The 22,045-nt window shown below is 39.7% G+C and overlaps 1 protein-coding gene across 1 annotated transcript in view; it reads right to left on the bottom strand.

The window, feature by feature from the left end:
• The window catches only part of FAM117B (family with sequence similarity 117 member B), a 28,539-nt gene extending 7,226 nt beyond the window's left edge, over positions 1-21,313 (bottom strand). Inside the window, exons 1-7 of the mRNA XM_079311378.1 lie at positions 20,634-21,313; positions 13,663-13,811; positions 9,266-9,358; positions 8,634-8,747; positions 2,914-3,057; positions 1,700-1,925; positions 761-881 (exon numbers count right to left, since the gene is read on the bottom strand). Of these exons, the coding sequence (XP_079167504.1) occupies positions 761-881; positions 1,700-1,925; positions 2,914-3,057; positions 8,634-8,747; positions 9,266-9,358; positions 13,663-13,811; positions 20,634-21,174 (1,388 nt within the window). The 5' untranslated portion in view covers positions 21,175-21,313. The remainder of the gene's footprint in view (positions 1-760; positions 882-1,699; positions 1,926-2,913; positions 3,058-8,633; positions 8,748-9,265; positions 9,359-13,662; positions 13,812-20,633) is intronic.
• Between the last annotated feature and the right edge of the window lie 732 nt (positions 21,314-22,045).

Genomic DNA, 22,045 nt, shown 5'->3' with positions numbered 1-22,045 from the left:
AGTTTACACACACTAAAATAGAGACTTCACACTAAAATAGGTAACTTCAGTTACTGTAACCCTTCCCACATTGCTATGAGACAGGCTGTAGAGACCTCTCAAAATTCATTTGCACAGGTCAGCCAAGCTCATTTTTTTAAACAAAGATTTAGATGGCATTCTTGACCAATCTACACTCCTTGGGTAACAAGACTGAATTTTTAACTGTAGGTTAAGATTTTTGCATACAAGTGACATAAGGGTACAAAAACTTCTCTGGAATAATAATAAAACATAACCTCTCAGAATATTCCCAAATTATCAAAGTTGTTTTTTTCAGAATAATCAAAGCATCAAATACCCAGGTTCAAGTCGCTAGAAGTTTCACAACTACATTGATTTAGCTGAAAAGAATATGGTCTTCAGAGTCTAGATTACTGGACGTGCCTGTCAAGCTGTGACATGCATTAGCTGCACTACAGCCTGTTCTCACCTCTCTCCCTATCTGGTTATTCGAGCTCTTTTCCCACTGTCTATCAGGTAAGAGATTCCTCTCAAGCAATGCTGATTTTTAAAAATTATCACTCAAGATATTAACACTAAACTCCAACAGCAAAATACATACAGACATGCTAGTATATAGTTACACCAATAAACAGAAGTAGGCTGTTGGCATGGCTTTAGCAAGTGGACCAATAATTCTATCTGACACAAAAATCAATAAAGCAATAATTAATCTGATTGTTAGATGTTATTTCTTATGTAGCAAAAATCAACTTACAAGTTTTCCTCAAAGACTTTCACCTTTTCACAGCCCTCAGGAGGTTCACGCTTGAACATGTAGCTGTTGTTGGGTTTTGGCGAGGTAGCATATTTTGGCAAAGGAGAATTATTCCCATTTTCTGCAGGAACAGAGTTTTTCATTACTTAAATGTGACACACTATAAAAAAACCACAAGAGCTATCTTTAAATGCCCTCTAAATTTAAAGCCACTTCATTCCAATGTTATAAAATTCAAAAACATTTTCATTTGCCTTCAAAGCCTTCATTTGCAAATAAGCTTCCTTACCTCAATTCCCTTCCTTCTTTCTATTCTCCTTATAACATTTTCAGGCTCCAATGCCATCTCTGATCATTCCTGGACATTTTCAATTTGCAACTGCAAAACCTAAATCTACGGTTCTGTGCTGTCACCATCTACCCAAAAGAAATCAGCAGAAGCCATACTCTTTAACAAAAAAAGAACAGATTTATGTTGAATTATAAAATTCTTCGTAAGATCTCTCAAAAGATTTCAGATAAAAAATAATAATTAAATAAACCCTAAACACTTAAGCTTTTATGGGTGTGTGTACAAAATAGTATAAGGCTGCAGATCTCGGCCAAGATCATAAAAAAAATACTCAACACAAGCAACAGGACTACTGTGCTGTTTCACCTGATACTATACATTCTAGATTCTTCAACCTGCTTAAAATACTTGAAGAATCTATTATTTAAAAGAAAAGCTTTTTGGGAAGCACATGCTGCAGTCATATCTATCCAGCTTTAATTAATATGTACACACACAGTATTTGGAGCAACTTGGAAAAAAACTGATCAAGTACAGAAAACAGCACATGCTACCATTTCCTCACGGATGCAGGGAACTCTTTCACCTATGTAGTTACGCACATCACCTAAGTTCAGCATTGTTGAACTTGTAAAGTGACAAGGTACCTTTATCTCTGGAATCACCAAGCAGGTCATCTGCAGAACAGGGCCCTTCCTCAGTGCCTTCATTACAGATGGTGAGAAATGAGCTTGGGGACACCGACTGGGAGCGGCTGCTGTTGTTACTGCCCTTGTCTGCTCCACCGGGGGTCTGGGTGTCAATGCTGCGAGTGCTGCTGCTGCGCTGCACCAACGGAGGTGGGGCACGGTGCCCGTCCGGAATATCTTGAGGCTGTCAAAAATTAAAGGTATCAGACAGCTGCTCTTGTCTGGGTAACAATTTCTTTAAATCCACTAATGGTGAGGGTCTTTTTGGGTTTCATGAAAACATTTGAGGTAGAAAATTTTATTCATTACATGCAACTCCGAAAGAATCTAAAATGTCAGGTTCAGAAACTAAAGAAAACAGTTTTTAAGATTTCGCATTATCACAGAATAGCTGAGGTTGGAAGGAACCACTTGAGATTATCAAGTTTAACATCTCTGCTCAAGCAGACTCAGGCAGAGCAGTGCGTCCAGGACTCTGTTCAGTCAAGTTTTTAACCTCTTCACACACAATGATTTCACAAGTGCTCTGGGTTTTGCACACCCTCACACATTAAAAAAACTCAACCAAAAATGTAATATTTTTAAATTTTTGCCCACTGCCCCTTTTACCATCACTGGGCACTACTGAGAAGAGACCAGCTCCCTCCATTTCTGCACATGAGATATTTATGCACATTGACAGGATCCCCAGAGCTGTCTCTCCTCAAGGCTGAACACTCCCATCTCTCTCAGCTTCTCTTCATATCAAAGACATTCTGGCTCCTTAATCATCTTTACAGTCTGTGTTTCTGAAACCTTATTACTAAATTCACCTCTAAAAATGAATATTAAAAATGGGCAAATTATGGTTCAACCTAGGATGGGGACAGTTCAGCATGGGCAAAAAAGAGTTACTACAAAAACTCTCAACACAGACATTTTACTTTTCCCCATTTTACTGAGATTTCTTATTTAAAGGAAGAGGTTCAGGTTCAAGCTTTAACTTTTTCCTTCCTTTTGCATTCTAGGAGACTTTGCAACTAACCTTATTAAAGAAAATAATAAATACAAATATAAACAAAACTAATTCCAGACAAATTTAATTCAAAAATATTGCAAAATAAAGTTTATTACTTCATCTCAAAGCAAAACCAAAATAATTATATAGAGCAATCATGGTGGCAGATACATACAACAAGTTGTTCCTCTTTGTCTCCTGTCTCCTTAATTATTATCTCAATCTCTTGATTCAACCCTTCTACACTGTTTCGGAATCGTGACCCCGTTGATTTGGTAATAGGTATCACAGGAACAAGAGCACTCTTTGGGATGGGAGCCTAAAGAACCAGAGACAATAAGAAAACAATATAGATTTACTTACAAAATCAAGTTACTATTTCTACCCAAAAGTGGCCCTTGAATCAGAACACATCTAGACTTCAAAATCAAGGATTTACATGAAACCACAGTGATGGTATTCAAGTACATACTTGAATTGAAGATAGACATCCTGAATTTTGTTTCAAATCCAATTTGTAGCAGAAAAAGCTATATAACCCAGTCCCAAAATCTACCTTGATATGGTCTGCCTCTAGCTTGACATAGCTTTACAAGGGAAAATGAAACAGTAAACATTTAAATACAAGTAATTTTGAAGCCTTGAAAATACATTTACATTTCCCCTAAAGTGAGCTATACCACAGTATTACACCACTTGTTGGATTGTTACCGCATTATAATTGTATTTTAAAGGAAATCTGTGGCCACCTTCAATAACGTGACACATGCAGAAGTAAAATTACTCCACAAACGCAAGATTGCACTATGTTAAAAATTAAGACCAATATATTAAATGTATTAGGACAGAATAAAAGGTTGACAAAATAACTCAGGGAGACTTCCACAGAAAGAATAAAAGCCCAAGCCCAAATGTTACTAGTTAGTTGCTGCAGAATGAAGATTAACAGTTTAAAAACCCCTTGTTTTAAAATGCACACAAAAACTTCATTCTCAGAAAACACATCACTGAAATTTCCCAAAGCTCCCTTTGGCATACTACAACTTGAGATTTCCCAGTCTCTCCATTAGCATCTGCCCTCCTGTTAAAAAAAATCTCCCTACCAGAATATTAGAAGATTCTGCCCTCATTAAGCAGGGGTGTACTGTAGGTAATGCAATACTTCCTGCAAACATTTAATTCAACTCAAAGAACAGCACGACACACTTAAGTCACAGTAGAATTGCCATGTGAAATTCCTGGCCTCTACAGCCTAGTGTGCCATGACTGAGAGCAACTCCTCTACTGACTGAAGGACCAGCATTATCTGGTCTTCAAAGTGTATTTTTGTGAGGGGGTTTTATTTCAATTTTTCCTTTAAGTAACAAGACTACATAGACAGACACCAAAGCATTTTAATTTCCTGTGTACATTCTCAAAAACCACATAAAGCTTGTCTGGCAGAAAATCTACCTCAGAAAAATTAATGTAAATAAGGTATTTTAAGCACAGATCATAATGGAGACTTCTTGTCACAATCACAAATCTCCACAGCAGCAAAACTCATTAATTATATTGGTTCTGCTTTCCTGAAACATCAGGTTAGCCATAAAAAGCCCCAAAGAACAAACAACACAGTAAGACTTGCACAAGAACTACAAAAGCTTCTATTCAGGAAATGCTTGTCACTGTTTCTGTCAACAAAAACTAAACATTCTCACAGTGGCCAAACTTGTAAAGAGTTTCTAAAATCTTGCCTGAAGATTAAAAATAAACAAAACAAAACAAAAACCCAGTGGAGAAGTGCACAAAAAATGTCTCAGAAAGCAATCTTGCTAATTCTGTTCCAAGCAAGGCCTTGGATAAACAATTCAGTAAAATAATACAGGTTGATATTCAGTCACTATATAGATATATTACCACAAGTTCAGGCACCAAAAGCTGTTTATGCACCCAATTATTCAATATACACATTCTTAAGACATACTGAGCTTGTTAAAAAGTAGAACAAAAGTATGCTTTAAGATTTCAACAGCCATTAGCAAAATGTGGGAATTCTTCACCTATAAATGTGATTGCCAACCACAAAAATTCTTAGGTTCATGGTACTATTGGATGAGCTCAAAGTAGATTTAGCAGAGTTCAATATAGTTCAGTACAGCATGTTTCACTTCCAAGAAAAATAATATTCTGTACATGACTAAGGATGATTTCTTAGCCCAGGGTGCCAGAGTGGAAAGAAAAAGAGGAATCATGACATGGGTAGAACAATCGGTGTCAAAACAAGAAAATTTTTATTAGAAATAAATAAACCTTCAGAGGTCTGCATGGACATGCAGGAATAGGCTACCAACCTTTGACTACTCATCTGAATATCTGGGAATGCTCACCATGAGGCAAGGTGCCAACCACAGAATAGTGTGCTCACACAGTAACACAGTGGCACAGAGTCTTCAGTTCTGAGACTTACAGAATCCCAGGACTTGTGATGCTCTTACATCAAGCCACCATGGTAATTCTACTCTAAAATGAAATGTTCTACCTAGTGAGGTGGTAAGAGCGACATCAATAAAACCCCAAACCCCCAGCACTGAACTGCATGCAGCTGATCTCAGTATCAATCAATTGGTCAGACATTAGGGACACATGGTTCCCAGGAAAAGGAAAGGAGCAGGGGCCTTAATGGTTCAGAGTGTCAAGTAAAAATGTAATATCAGCCAAGTGCACTGAGGAAAAAGCATTGTGTTGAAAAAAAGTAATCCAGTTATTCCTCCATCTGGTTTCAGTTCTGTCCTCAGTTCTAGTTTCTCCATTATACCAACACTGAGAATATATTAAAATCCAATTGTTTTGACTCCTGTTTACAGATTTAGTACTATGCAATTAATTCAAAATGTTCTCAGAAGCTTCCCGAGATCACCTGAGTTGGCTTTGACCTTTCTGCAAACTCCTCCCCCAGGTAGGAAAGACAGAAAGGAATTCTGGCATAATTTTAAAAACGCACAAACAAAAAAAAATTCATTTGCTCTGAAAAAAAACTGTAGTCAACAGCAAGGACTTGATCAAGGTCCTCTCCAGCTATTTCCTAATTGTGAGCAGAGGGTCAGGAAAAGCTAACAAGCTTATTCTATAGAGATTGTGTTGACTTCTTTCTTCACACAAAAATTATATTTAAAAGAAACACAAATAAACAACCAATCAGAAGCTTAATTGGCAAGAACCACTAAAGATTCTGCTATAATTCAAGAACTGTGGTAAAGTTTAAGTAGGGAAGAAAAAAGGAAATGAACCACTAAAATTTCTTCTTTTAACTAGAAGAGTATGCCATTTTCCAAATGTTAAACAGAGTTTACCTAGTCTCTGTGAAGGAACTACTGACAATTTCCTAACTTTTTCTCACCTTGTCAGGAATCCAATTCCTTGAGCTCAGAAATCTTTACATGACCCTTTAGAGTCAACAAACACAAAAGTTTCCTTCAAGCTAGGAATGTGGAAAAAAAAAAATCTAAATATTCTAATTACTAAATTCTGGTTTCTACACAGTCTTTCCCACAAATCCTGAAGGAACAGAGCTGCTGCCAGAAATTCTAGTTTGGCAGTTCTCAAAAAAAGAATGAGAAAATCCAGGAACTTTGCCCTTGAAGACTACAGTTACAGATTTTCACTCCAAGTTAAAAAACAGCTGCTAAATGCCATTAATCTAAACTCTTCACTTACTCTTTGAATCTTTAACTTCCTCCCTTTGCAAGTAGCTTGACACAGCTGGCACAAAATTCACCAAGAAAAAAAATGTTTTGTTTTGTAACACAGTTTTGGAAAAGCTGCTTTGCTTCATTTTATATTTTATAGTTTGTTTCACAAGCCCAAAAACTAATTATCCATTGCACAATATTCTATTCACATAGTATAAAATTTGGCAGAATGTAAAGACACCCATACCAGAAGCAAAATAATAAAATATTTATGATTTTTCAAGTTATATACATAATTTGGGGAAGTATTTTTCAGAATAGCAGCATCGTGGTTCATTTTCAAAATTAAAACCCACTATGATCATCTGTGCTAAACTGGCAATACCTGAGCATTCAGATACCCACAGGTTTGTAGAATGCCAAGCAAGCCTGTTAAAATGCATGTAATACTCCAGTCTACTAAAGGGCCTAAATCAAAACTTCCTCTGCATGTTTTTTGGTTGAAAATGTCCTCAAATTCTACAAATTTGGATAAAACACCTTAATCAAATATGTTATTTGTCTTTTGCTTTGTTTTGGTTTTTTTTTTAACTAACAGTTTGACACATTCTACATGTTGATTTTCATGAACTTTCTCAAAACCTCCTAGAAAGGGATTGGGTCATTTATTTTTCTTCACTCACAATTTTGGACTTTTCTGACTTGAGAGCAGTCAGTAAAATCAGCAGCACAGTACACTGCACCCACACTTCAGTAATCCCTAAATTGCTATGTCAACAAATGTAATTCTAAAAAAAATTCCTAAACATTTCCAATAGCAGAGAATTCAAACTACTGACAAACTGAATTCAAGAGGCACACAAATCCTGACTTTTCCTAATTAAATGTCCTACAGCAGGGATAAGAAGTTAGGGTCTGAGACAAAAGGTGCTAATGACTTTTATATAAAGAAGGAGTTAAGAAGAACAGAGCAGAAGAAATTCAAAACACTCTATTTTCTTCTTTTCATTCTTGAAGTAGAACACAGCCACTCAGACACCTGACTTTGAAAGAAAGAATGAAAGAATCTGACCTAAATTATTTTCCAGAAGGATGGAATGACAGAAATTAAATTTTTTATTAAACTGTTGTCAGATTATGGTATTTATTGGAGCAATTAATGGCATTACTGGAGTAATTTGGAATACAATTAGATTTTCAGAGAAGTTTCACAGCTGAAGTACTTTCTCAAATCACAACACTAACAGTTTCCTAGTTTCTTTCAACTACATTGCCTTGTGAAGGCAGTTGTGAGGGATTTGTTCTTTTTGTAACTGTGAAAAAAATTGTGTGTATCAAATATACAGTCATGAGATATCAGTTGGGAGAGAAAAAAGTTTCCTTTTGAAAAAATGACCAAACTTTTCTACTGGCTTTCTTAAAGTTATTCAATAAAAACACACTTGAAAAGGGATCTGTGTTTCTAAAAGACTAATTTTTTTTACACCTGTTATCAATCGAGCTAAAAATATTACACCTCTGTCAACCTGACCTCATTAGAAGGCTTGAAATAAAACTGAAACTCCACCCAGAACATCTGGTGGCCTAACCATCACAATTTCTGTAGTAGGGATCATTACTTTAAGTCTCAAGGCATGAAAAATGACAGGGGAAAAAATGGATAAAATCTTAAAACAGCTGAATGAAGTTACAAAGTGTGTAAAGACTTACATAAATAACCCTATGAAGCAAGCCTCTTGTCAGGTGAGCTCCTTAAATCTCATCACAGTATTAGATGAGTATTTGGCAAGACAACAAAAAGTGCTCAGAAAAAGCTACCTTTTGAGTATACAGTTTTATCAGCAGTTTGCTCCATGCCATATTCTATATAAAAAGGAAATTGTTACAGCAAATGTAATGAAGATGCTGAAGATAGTCTATAGTTTTAGATTAACCTTGTGGAACCTGCAGAATGCACCTTATAAACCATGCTTTAAGGACAAATTAAACTACCTGAAATTATTTGAAAGTGGGAGTTCAAAGCCAGCTCACCCAAGTAACAAAAGGATCTAGGCCCCCCATTTACTCAAACAGCCAAAAGAAAGAGATCTATTTCACAGAACTCACCTACAGCTACACCATATTTAGCAGTCTGTGGTATTTCTAAGCTCCCTCCAACACAATTCACAACCTTAAAAGAACCTAAAAGTAGTATTAGCTACCCAGCATGGCCAAAGAGCCTTACCTGACTGTGGTTAATGGCTGCATGGTTTCCATGAAAAGGAGACTGTCTTTCCTTGTCCCGATGATGCCTGCTGCTGTGTTTGCTTCTCTGCAGCTGTTGGCGCAACTTTGCAATCTAAGGAAGGAAAAATTCACATCAGATTTCCACACGTGTATTCAGCTACACAGGTAATTTCATCCATTTCTTCCATCACTTAGTTAAAATTATTTACTACCATAACATTCATAATTACTGCCAGCACTGGATTATACTCAAGTTCTTGCAAACTTAGTATGTTAGCTATCAGTTCAGCTGATGTTCAGAAGACACTTCTGGAGGTTTAGTGAAAGAACTTGAGATATATAATGTATGAAAGTAGTGAGGTCACAGCTATTATTTCCTCCTTTGATGAAAAAATGTCACCTGCATTTAACATTTTCTTTCCCACAAATTCAGATTGAAAGTATTAATTGACCTGCATTGTTATATTAAATCAATATCAAATGGAGAGCTATTTCATATTTTTTACCAAGCCCATCACCTGTATAATAAAACAATGTAGTAGAATACTCCTGCCTTCCTGAAGGATCATGGTATCACTGCATACCAAAAAACCATTTAATCCAAAGTTCTCAAGTACTGGCATTTCTGACCTCCTTAAGCTGTTCATTGCTGCCCCATGATGATGAACGTTTGTGTGAGCTTCTCTTCTTTTCTAAATATTCTTCAGCCCAGGCACTTTCTGTCTGTAGGAAGAAGATTACAGGATTAATTAAAACAGGTAATTGCTACTTTCTGGCAGAGTATTTTGAGACAAATTAGAAAAGAGAACATTTAAGATATGCTACATTCAGAACTGAAAGTGAACAGTTACCAACCAGAAGCCTTTCTCAAAGATAAAGTACAAAAAAGCAGAGTGAAACTACATAAATAAAAAAAACCCCAAACCCACAACTTTCAGACCTAGTGTAATATAGGGATGTGCTAGTTTCCCTTCCAAATGACTGAGCAGAAGGCAGGACTCACAGCCAGATGTACCACAGGCTGCCAGAGCTCTGAAGAACCAGAGTGAGGGTGCTGAGCTGGGGGGAGATGGTATATTTCATTTCCTGCACAGATGCTGACCTTGTTATTGCTGAACCATTAGCAAGGGTGGCTTGATGTGAGTGCTGTGAAAGCCTGCACCAGCACAGCTTCAAAAGCACATTCTTGCTCTCAACAATGAGAAAAAGAAAAGCAAGGCATATAAGCACCACTAGAGCTATTGCAAAGCAGGGAATTAATTTATTAATGCCTGAAAAGATTCCAGGTTAACCGTTGTCCCAGGCCAAGCAGAAAGCAACAGATAATACTAAGCTGGTTTCACTAAACCAACAGAGTATTTATTGAATTATTAGTATTGAATAAAAAAAATCTCACTAACATATTGTGGTGAAAGAGTTTTGAGAAATGCAAAGTATCATTAAGACACACTGTATTTCAGGTAAGAAAAGGCATAGGCAAGCCTGTGAAAATACTGCATGCTTTATGGACAGTTCATATTTCCACCTAGCCACCTCCAGGAAAATCTTCAAATGCAGTGAACTGTAAAAGCTTTAAGAAGACACACAGTAGCTACCAGAAATCTCTGCGCAGTCACAGGAAATACACCTAATGAAGCAAGGGGAAGAATTTTTGGAAACACTTTACACACTGAAAGAGACAGCAAATTCCTTGAAATTCACTCTTGCCACCAGGCAGTTCTTAGCACACAGTAGTGATGTAGCTAACCTCATTTTTTGGATATCTCACTTTCTCCCATAGAGAAGAACTTTGATTGCCTCGAAGTCTTCACATCTACAGTGTGCCATGGTTGTTCCTACTTGTGAGACTAAACAGCTTGCAGAAGCCACACGCTGTCCTTTCTTACCCCAGCTGCACCTGTATCACAGAAACTCAAGTCTTTTGTGGTATTAATCCCTATTTTGCAGGGAATATGGAGCCTTAACTTCAAATATACACGTTGCAACCCCACCAGTTTCAGTTACAGACACAAGCTGCATACAATTGAAACCTTCACTATCAGCACTTTTAAATTTTCATCATCCAAATCAAAAACTAACTGGGAAAAATCTGAATGATAAGTTAATAGGGTTACTTTGAAATTCCTATTTCATAGCAAAATCAGAATCCATTACAATCTGTTTTTCTAGAAAAGCACTCACTGATCTTTATCATAAAATAGAATAATTGATAACCCCCATTCCCAAGTACCAGTCTTGTCTTGTCTAGTCAATTCTCAAATCTATCCTCTAGCTCCTGGAACACTAAGTTTTAACTACTAATTCTAGTTTCTCAACTCAGCACAACCATTACACTTGCCTACAGGAGAATAATTAACACACTAATTAGTCTTTGCCTTTAATTTATTTTCAAGACTTTGACTCGAGATTCAAGAATTATTTAATAAATTAGTATCTGATTCATTTTAAAGCATTAAAGTTGCTTTGATGCTCATCCTCAAAACAAATAGTTCAAAATCTTTTCAGATTCAACTATAGGAAACTTGTACATCAAAAGAGAAACGCAAGTCTCCTCCTATTTATTCCCCAAATTTTGTTTATACTTACTATCAAGAAATAGATCAAATAACCAATAGGAAAAATGGAATTTATATTTCTCTAGTTTCTTAAGGTACTACTACTTACTTATTAGTTGTTACCATGCACAACATCCTCCCCCCTTTCTAGAATTACACAGAAGTTAGGCTAAGGCTAAATGTATTACAGACAGTAAAATGCTTCAGAAAAAGTCTTAAGAGGCAAAAGCTTTCCAGTCAAAATGAATTATTTAAGCATTAAAAAAATACAAAGTAATTGTCTCATTTTAACTTGTAAGACAAACATCTTTCATTCAAAGCAAAAAAGACAAGATTAGTAACACCTGTTTTACAAGCACTTAAAACAACATGTGCAGGTATGAACTCTAGCCAGACCTTAGGATGCTCATTAATATACCAATTCATCATCCAACAAATATTCTTCATGTACACAATTCAGTCTAGTTTTATAGACAGGTTTCATCAAAATACTGTTGCAAGAGGGGTCTGACAGAGAGACAGTCTCTGCATGACCTGGGGTCTCTTACATCTTTCAGCTATGACCCACAGGCATCTCTAGAAAGGCCTGCAAGCTGAAGTGTGCCACTAATTGCTGTCTCTTCCCAGTCTGCTTCCAGAATGACTCTACTCCCTGTGCCATAACTCCACATAATCAAAATACCCTGCTTACTTAACTTGAAAACCTTTTATAACTTTGCAAATTCAATTCCTGTTTCCTAAAAGCTTGGAACCAGAACATATTCATTTCATGTCAGACTTTGTGAAATCTGAAATTACACACTGGAACCAAAGTGACTCACAAGTGAAGCTTCATCCAAATATGACATTTTCAGAAAAGCTTAACAATAAAAATGGGCAGCTTGTATTATCATGGCAAACTAACCATTGTAAGTCACATTTTAAATTTGTCCCTAGTTCCACTGCTCTCAGGCCCACCAGAAGATTAAAAATAATATCTCAGTGTCATATCAACATCAGCTTTGGACATACAGATGTATGTATGTAAGTTTTCTACTGATTTGATAAATTTTAAATGAAGAAATGCAAACAGATTCTTCTAGTTCTCTCAGAAATACACTATCATAAATCACCACTAAATGTATTCATTCTCCAGAAATCTCTGATGCCCTTTTTACAGTCTTCCCATTAACCTTTCAAACACACTCCCTCTACAAAATCCCCACTATCTCATCAGTTAGATGTGTGTCCTGGGTTAACTGATGAGATAGTTGATGATTATTTCCTGCACAGAAAACTGGTTCCTTAGCTGCCCTTTCTTCTTCAGCAGCTCCTAATTCCACCTTATCCACATGAGCATATTTCCCTACTGTACACCTTCCTTCTTAACTGATCTGCTCTTTGAATTGTGGTCTTTCCCACAAAAGGCTGTGAGTCTCAAAAAGGCCCCACACTAACACTGCAGACCTCATCTGCTCAACACCCTACATTGTCTTTAGATACTGAAAGCTATGTGAACATATTTTTTCTACTACTACCAAACCTAACAGAGGTTCAAACACAAGGACATCCCACATGCTATGAAATCCTCTTCCACCTGCATTCTGCTTATGTTCCCCAGAATTAGTAGAGACTTTTTCTTAAAACCACATTCCAGGAATAGGGATTTAAAATCAGATACATTTGCCTCTTTCTTTCACTCCACATATTAAAGAAGGCCACTGCCAGACTGCATCCACAGAAGGAGAAATGAAACACTAGCAGATTTTAAGAAACAATCCATATTGAACCACTTCAGCATACAGAAGGGACACCATGTACCAACACTTCCTTTAAAGAGGAATGCCACAACAACTGTCAGGTAATGCCAGCTTCATCCAATTGTTTGTTGGTTCTGTTTTGACAGGTGGCACAGGACTGAACCTTTAAAGCTTGTGAAATTTTCTGAAGCAGTTGATGTTTATTAGCAAATCATGTATTTTTTTAATACTTTCCAGTTGAGCTAGATTTCAACACTATGCTCAGTTCAACGAGGCAGTTCTTCAACAAGTATAATTCTAAACTTGCTGAATAAACCCCAAGTGAACATTATGGGGCTTTTACAAACAGATGAGGAGCTGGAGACAGACACACATATAAGGATCCATCACTAAGTTCTCTCTGTAAATCTAAAGTAAACAGTGCTTAATTCCAGTGCTATCTAGTGTACTGCACCCTGTAAGAACAACAGGAATACAGATGTACAAAGCACTAGTGTTTTCCTGAGGCAAGAAGGAAGTGGAACACCTAAAAGATACTACAGTTCTCAGACTTTACTTAAAGAATGCAAATAATTCACACATGCAATTGCAAAGGTAGGATTCCTGCAATTTGAAAGTGAATAGGAATTTGTGAGCAAGAAAGCTAAAGTGAATGTTTTCAAGGGAAAAGCTTCTTAGATTTAAATCCTGTCTTCACACCTAAACAAGGCAAAGACAAAAAGCACTGTCCTACCTGCGTGGCTTTGTCTCTCATACAGGGAGCAGCCTGTCCGTGGTTATCCCGAGGCCACTGTCCAGCAAGGTACGGAGCAGCCAGCGTGTCCAGTGAGGATGTCCTGCGAACGATACTGGAAGGGCTTGAGGAAGGTGGTCTTGATTTGTCTGTTAGAGCAAGGACATTTGATTACAAAGAATTCAAGAGAGAACTTATCCATTTTAATAGTCTACAAGAAATCATATAAAATTGGAACCATGTTATTAAATATACAAGATGCTTCTAATATAGAAATTAAGTTTGCTTTTACAGGTTCTATTCTGTTTGAATAAGCTTGAAATCTGTTTTGATTGTTTCCTTAAAAACATCCTTATGTCACAAATGTTGTATTAGTGCTTATGCACCACTATTTACTCCTTTAAAAAGCCTAACAGTCATTTGACTCTTAAATGATGAAGGTATAGAAGAAATTAAAATAGCTACATTTACACATAAACAAAGGTTAATGAAGAAAAAATGGGTTGAACTTTTTCAGTTTAATGCTGATTTTACAGCTAATCCCACTAGTCACTTACTTTACTCCAAGGGACACTATAAACCTGCATGTTTTAATCACCCAGCACATGATATATGGCATAACCCTTATATTCAGAAGTCAGCTTTGATTAGGTAACGATTTACATTTTACAAGCTAATTGAGACATCTCCTCCCTTCACGTGCTATTTGGTGACTACATTCATATTTGCCTGGTGCTGTATCTTCTGCAACACCCCATTTGTAGTGTATATATATGCATCCTATTTATGAAAAATTTAGATACTAAGAGGAATCCTTACTAAAAAAAGGTACTAACATGAGAAGGAAGAATATTGTTAAAAATAAAAATTTGTATCTATCTCATCTGTCAATTATGTCTTAAGTAAAGTGGCAGTAAAAGACTATACCACAAGCTATAAAAAATAAACACTGAAGAAAGTTTCCTGAAAACAGTAACTGGGGTTGGTAAATTTAAGAGATTGATAAGCAGCAAAGACCCAGGGTTTAGATATATATATGTGCTCACACATTTTGAGATAAAAAATGTAAATCCTGAGATCACAATAATCTAAGCTTACTATCACCTCATCTACTCCCCACAAAAATAATTTCAATTACACTTGAAAGAATTGTGCATTAATCTTACCTAAAATGAATAGAAAGTCCTAAAATACATGGTGACAACATAGCAAGCATGATTCAGAAATCAGATGGAAGTTTTATAAAAGGGCACAGTAAAGACTCAGCTATGTGTCCTCTCTCACTGTACCTTAGGATGAATTCTGCACTAGAAGTATCAATAACAGCAATTTGTACTATACACAAACTCATTCTCAGGCAAAGGAAATTGTGCCTGATTAGCATCTGACTGCTAGTCAGAAAATAAAACCATTGACACCAAAAGTCCAAAACTCAATTTCTAAGCTGCTGCAATCTACTATAAAAACAGATGAGAAATCCTAATAAAACCTCTTAGGTATAGATTTCAGTGGAGTGGACAGAACCTAAGTCTAGTAACATTCTACACTAAATAGCTTCATGCAAATTTATTAGAAATATACACACTAATAATGTGGGAAATATTTCAATTCAACTATAAGGAAACATCTATCAGCACTATAATCAGCCACACACAAGCAAAGCAGTCATAAAACCTCATCTCCATCATTATTTCTGCAAGTACCAACAATGATACAACCTTACTACTGAGCTCATAGCAGATTTGCTCTCAGGGTGTAGCAGCAAATACGTTCTGGAGTCTGCACTTAAGACTCATGTATCAAAGAAATTCTCTGACTACTACTACCATCACACAGCACACTGAAGGGTCTGTTTGTATCAGATGATATCAAAACAATTCACTTAGTGTGCACTAAAGACAATGTGGCACACTAACACAACGTGTCATCCCTTAAAAATTATGCTGGCTTCCAAAGTTAAATCAAACATGTTATTTGTCTTTGAATTAGCTGCCATATCCTCCCTGTTTGTTTTTCTCCTCAGTTATTATTCTTCCTCTTCAAGAAGCTTCTCTCTTCTTACCAAGGGGAAACAGAAAGGATGTGAAAAAAAATTTTAAGTAAGGAAGTGTACGTAGTCAGCCACATCATCTGCAAAGCCACTGCAGCAGACAGCTTCAAAACTGGAGAAGCAGAATCTATTACTCTCTCCTCTCTGCCACAAACAAAACAAAACAAAAAACAACTGGAAAGACTATTTTGCTGAACAGAGAATGAGAACTGAAGAGCCTCATTATTATTTAAGTTCAAGGGAAGCTGCTCATTTCAAGCTTCTAAATACTCTCTTTTCCTCTGATTTAAAAACTCATTTAAGAAATTCTGTTTTCAAATTGCTTGTATTTAGATGGGGGAATGATGTTTGGATATGTTTTTATATTTCCACTTTCACGACCTGTCTATACAAATAGGCAAAGTCTACTACACAATTCTTACTGCTTCAAAACATTTCAATGGGAACATATACAATGTTTTCATTGCACTTTCCCCTACAATACTTGAAGCAAGTGTTCAGCTGCTATTTTTCCTTGATGTGACCTACATAACAAGAGATCTGCCTCCATAGAGATAACAGTTACAACAGATGTGGCTGATGAAAAACAATGGAGCTGTTTCATCAAATAGACGCTTCTTAAATATTAGATCTCTTTTAATTGGCCTGATTATCTCTCTAAAACACTGTTTGTGATAAATATCAACCTTCCTATCCGTCCACCACTAGTATAAATTTATTTAGAAATTAAAGTCTTTCTGCAATCCGGTCTCAAACAAAGCAAAGTAATAGAACAAAAACAAAGAAAACACACATAACACAAATCAATGAAATCCATAATGTGGGGAAATATAAGCAAGGGGCCATGTCTTCACCAATTGCTGCTGTACAGGTGACCAACAGAAGTTGCTACAGGCAACCTGGTATCACACACATCTCGGGCAGAGTAAAGGCACCCCAAAGGCAGTGTAAGTTCAGGCACTGTAAGAGTGGGACTGCAGAGAAAAATTGAACAAATACAGATGTTTACCAACAACTGAAAGGTATGAAAGGAACCAAAGAAACATTGTCTAACACATACTGTGAGAAAACAAGCAGCAGAAAATCCTAGGATGCCACTGAACTCACAGAACTCCCTGACAGTTCCACTTGAGGCTTTTTTTTGTACAGGTGGGCTATCCAATGTAGTGAGGAGGGGTGAGACAAAACTAGCTCCTCTGGCATCAGGCATACAGCTGACCTTTTTGTTTTGTTTTGGCCAGGCTTTTCCCCAGAAAGGACATTCATGGGATCTCTCCCATACACAGCTGGCACAGCCATCTTTCCCAGAACTACAACTGATCTCCAGGGCTTCACCTACTTTTCATGTTTCATTAAAAGAACTGAACAGACTCAGTGCACTAAGAACAGACACACCACCCAACTGTGTATAGTCCCTTTGGAAGATAATCCTGTCTATCATCCTTACATAAATTTAAAGAACTATTCACTAGTGATTCAAAATTGTTCCACTGTAGAACAATGACTGAATTAGTGGCGCTTCACAAAATGAAACCTCAGAAAGCGCAAGAAGTTAAAGCAACTTAACTCTAGTAAATGAAAATATTTTAAATCTCAATAACTGAAGTGCTGGACACAAGAAATGTACAGTATGGTGCTGCAAAAATGAATTCACTTTCTTTACACCTACCATTTGTTAAACAGTTTAGGTAAGCAGAGCAGGAATGCAATGGTACACAAAGCTTTCTCTCTTATCCTGCAGTAATATCTTTTAAAAATACTGCAAAACTGCGGTCATTAAAGTTGACAGGTCTGCAGCTATTATTATGTCATTCACCAGACTATTAAAATAAATAAATTCTATGGTGAAATTTAAAAATGTAATGGAGGTCCATTTTTTCCTCTCTACCTTCAAGGAAAGTTTCACATCTGACTTCTTTTAGACTTCATATAATATTTTCATAATTTCCATTCACACAAGTAGACTTTAATACTACCCTTCTGTAGACAAAACAATTAAGTTTTCTTCCAAATAAAACTAACCAATTTTTCTCCTTAATTTTCAGAATGAGTTTAGATGTCCAATACAGTCAACTGGAATATACCAGAAAGCCCAGCATGCAGCAGAGAACTCTCACTACCTCAAGGAACCTGAAAGTAAACAACTGCTTTGGGCTCTGGTCTTGACCTTGTTTACTCAGCCTGGTGCACTGTAACATTCTTGCAGCTGAGCAGTTCAACACCTCTAAGACCTGTTTTATGTAAGAATACAAATAACAAGATCTTATTATATCTTTACAGAGTGAATAAACCAAGGCAAAACCAACGAAGATAGAGTACTAATAGGCCAAAACAATGGCCTCTAATGGGTGGTTTGCAGACAGGTGAAGAGACATGGGGGACAACTGAACCAAAACTGGAGATTGCAGGACAGACATTGCAGAGCAGAAATGAGGCCTCACCAGTAACCAGAAGGGCAGAACACATTAACAGGCAATTGGTAGCTGAATTCTGGGAAATAAGTGCTAGAGACAGCAGAAATGGAAAGTAAAAGATGAAAGAGAGATAGTAGCAAGATCTAGGTTCCTGGTCATATTTAGGAGGGAGACAGACAAGTGGCAAGAAAAACATGGAAAATTAGAATTTGTATGACAGAATCTTCCACTTCTAATGATCACATGGTCAACAGAAAATTCAGTTGAGTATTTCCAACATCTAATTGCAATTCAGAAAACAAGGGCTAAAAATCCCCTCCAAAAACCACACCCAAACCCCACATTTGTGAATTCACAAGTTAGGGTTCTCAAGTGTAAAGCAGGTTCATGAAAACTAAGTTCAAAACAGTTCAACTGTTTCCCAGGAAAGAAAATCTGAAAAATATGAAACTGAGTCTGAAGTATACAACTTATATTTAGATACAACTTAAACTTGGATACAACCACTATCTAAGCTCAGAAAAGGCTATCATTTGCCTAACCTCAAGCTTCATTTTTATCTAAAAAAATACATCTGCAGCTGTAGGAATGAACAAAAGCCATCATTAACTGAAAGCGAGAAACAGAAAATCCCAGCAGACTCTGATAGTCTCAAGTGTCCTGAGTATCTGCACAACCGTTGCCTCACCAGTAAAAAAAGTTCCACCTCCATGTTCTCAGCTAACACTGTTTACTCATCTAGAAAAAGAAAAAACCTGGAGTTAACTCAGCCTCTATCAAGCACTGGACTACACAATACAAATGTTAAGCAATATTAAAGAGGTTTAGCTTGTGTTTGGGGCCAGCACAAGAACTGCTCAGGAACTGGAACATGTGGAAGCAATTAAATGGACACCACTCTACTATTTTCACACATCTTGTAAAAAGCTAGTGGAGCTATCTTAACACAGTAGAGCAATCAAATGACTTGCTTCCTTCTATATGTTAATTCTTCAAAGAAGTAAAGAGGCCAGCATGGTTTCAGCAGGCTTCTCCACAGTGACTAAAAGTGCAATTTTTCCACCCTAAGTGGTCTGACGCATGCCTTTACAAACAGTTTTTGAACCTGGACCTCAAGGCTAACCACGCTCTTCCTCATTCTCCAGACCAGCAGACTGCACCTTAGGCAAGCGTTCCATCAAGTTCACAGGAAGAAAAGAGGATTTTGTGATGTGTATAAAGTCTTTCAGATTACTGATTAACAAGAAACTCAAATGAAGAATAGACACATTCCTCGATCCAAAGCCTTTAATATTATACAGTCTTAATAAAATCCTCATTACTCTTATCTGGAAAGTGGAAAATCTAACTCAGAACGTTATCAGTCCTCTCTTACACTAGCAGACTAGGAGGCACACAGTCATCTTGTACCAACTGGTTATGACTGTCTCATTTGGCAGTACCATTCCTCAATAGCCAGGACAGGAAAAAAGAAAAAACCCAACGTGGCAGTCTGGTTACAATCATTATTTTAGAAAGGGGGAGGAGTATTAGGAGAAGCAGAAGCGTTAAAGGGAGGGCTAGTCATAGATTTCCACATGCACACTATTGCATATTAGTCAACTTCACTCTTTAGATTACCACAGGCAATTTCATTGAGATGAGTAGCTGCAAGCTTTGATATCATAAAAGTAAGATTTTTTTCCTAGATTTGAGGACATGAACACAAAGCCTCACTGATGCATTTCTGAGTAAACTTTTGACCCAAGAAAAAGGACTTAACATATGTCAGCCTCTATTATCCTCAACCTGAAGCCATATATTACATTACAGCATTCCCAGTGAGATTTAATTATTCAAAAAGTTAAAAAGCAGCTTGTTACAAAATGCATGCTATCGCCATGCTATCTTCACTGTAGCAGAAGCTTGTCATCACTCTCAAGAACACACATCCTTCTGCAGGGCTCATGTTGAAAGCAGATACTAAAGAGACACTGAACACTTTTGGTCTACAGCAACGTGCCATGACTACAGCACTAGTTAGGTTCTTTAATTACAAGCTTAGGGACACTGTTTGGATCACAACCACGTACACCATCTGGCACGAGGTGTGCAGTAAGGGTTCACAAAAGCCCTCAAACAACAAATTCACCTTAAGTTTGTGCCCAAGCACCTTAAGCACATCTACCCTCCTGAATCCCTTTCATCTGCCAACCCGAGGCAGTACTCGCGGTACTACAGAAGCGGTCACAACCCCCACATGGCACGCTTGGCTCTCTATTCCTCTTCTGAAAGCCAGGGCGCAACAGAGCAGCAACAAAAGCAATGAGCCCTTCCACGCACACACAGCCGGCAAGCCGAGCCGCCGGCCAGAGCAGAGGCCGGGCGAGCACCAGCCCGGGCACAGCCCCGTCCCCACCTCTGCCCCGGGGCACGGCGCGCTCCAGGCACCGCCAGCCCCAGCCCTGCGCCCGGCCCGACCCCCGGGACGTGCCCTCTGCCGCCGGCCCGGAACCCCCGGCGCTCACCTTTGCAGACGGGGGAGCTGGGACTCTTCCTCTCCGGGGAGCTCCTGCCGGGCTCCGGCGACTGCCGCCGGTGGTGGTGCCGGACCCTGCCCTCCGCCAGCGGCGGCACCGGCGAGGAGCAGGGCGAGGGCCCGCAGCCCGGCGGCGGCGTTGGGGGCGGCGGCGGCAGGTGGTGGTGGTGCCGCGGGGGGCTGCCCCGAGCCCCGCCGTGGCCACGCGTGGGGCTGCCCCGCGAGGAGGCGCCGCCGCCGCCGCCGCTCCCCGCTGCCCCCGGCGGGGCCGTGGCGGGGCCGCCGCGCCCGCCGCTGCCGGGGGGCGCCGCGCGTGGGAGCCCCGCTCCGGGGCCGCCACCGCTCCTCGTGGGGCTGCCATGTTGTTGCTGCTGCTGCTGCTTGAGCTGGAAGGGCACCGTGGCCCGCATGGGCTGGAGGCGGCTGCTCGCTCCCGCTGCTCCGCCGCCCGCCGCCGCCGCGCCGCCTCCCCCCGTCAGGGAGGTGGCGGGGGTCGGGGAGCCGCCGCGCCTCACGCGCTGGTGGGACATTGTCCGTCGGGAGCCGGGGCTCGCGGAAGGCGGCCTGAGTCGGGGAAGGGAGGGAAGGCTGCGAGGCGCGGGCCGCACCTCGCGGGGTCCGACGCCTCAGGTGGCGGCGGCTGCCGCCGCTGCAGCCCCGTCCCGGTTCCCGTTCTCGTCCCGGTCCCGTCCCCTCCGCGCCGCTGCGCCCGCAGCCTCCGTGCGCCTCATCAACAATAGTGCCCCGGCCGCGCGCCCCGCCCACCGCGCCCTCCCATTGGGCGCGGCGCCGCTCGGCTCGCGCAGCTACGGCGCGCCCATTGGCTGCGGGGCGCGCGCCTGAGTGGCCGGGCCCGCGCGGGGGGCGCGGGGGGGCGCGGGGCGGGGGCAGCGCTTAAAGAGCCGCACGCGGGCGGCGGCGGGGCCGCGCGCTGCCCCCGGCACGTGCGGCCGGCGGCCCCGGCGGGAGCGAGCGCGCGCCCGGCTCCCCTCACGGCTCCCCTCACACCGGGCCCGCCGCCACGGGCAGCGTGCTTACCGCCCCTCGGTCCCGCTGTAAGCGACCAGTATCCCTGCCCCACCATTCCTAGCCCCAGGTGCTCTGCAGGAGGGGACGGGGCTCCACTGCGGTTTATCCAATCGCTTTGCCACCAGCTCGGTGATACCGATGATGGCACCAGAGACGTGGGCAATATCCAGGCAGACTTGACCCCTTTTCCCATAACTGCCGTGTTTACTCTCTTCTGTTAGGTCAGATTAGTTGCATCTTCATTGTAATCTTTTAATAATATTTGTTAACTGTTGGTATCCTCTTAACCAAATGTATGCATCAAAGCAGGGAGTACGTGCATGGAGCAGGCCTTCGTTCATGTGTTTGGTTATTTAGATGCAAGGTAAAGAC

The sequence above is a fragment of the Erithacus rubecula genome (assembly GCF_903797595.1).
Source record: "Erithacus rubecula genome assembly, chromosome: 8".
NCBI classification, from domain to species: Eukaryota; Metazoa; Chordata; class Aves; order Passeriformes; family Muscicapidae; genus Erithacus; species Erithacus rubecula.
The sequence above is the reverse complement of the archived record's forward strand: the minus strand, read 5'-3'. Positions and strand labels throughout refer to the sequence as shown.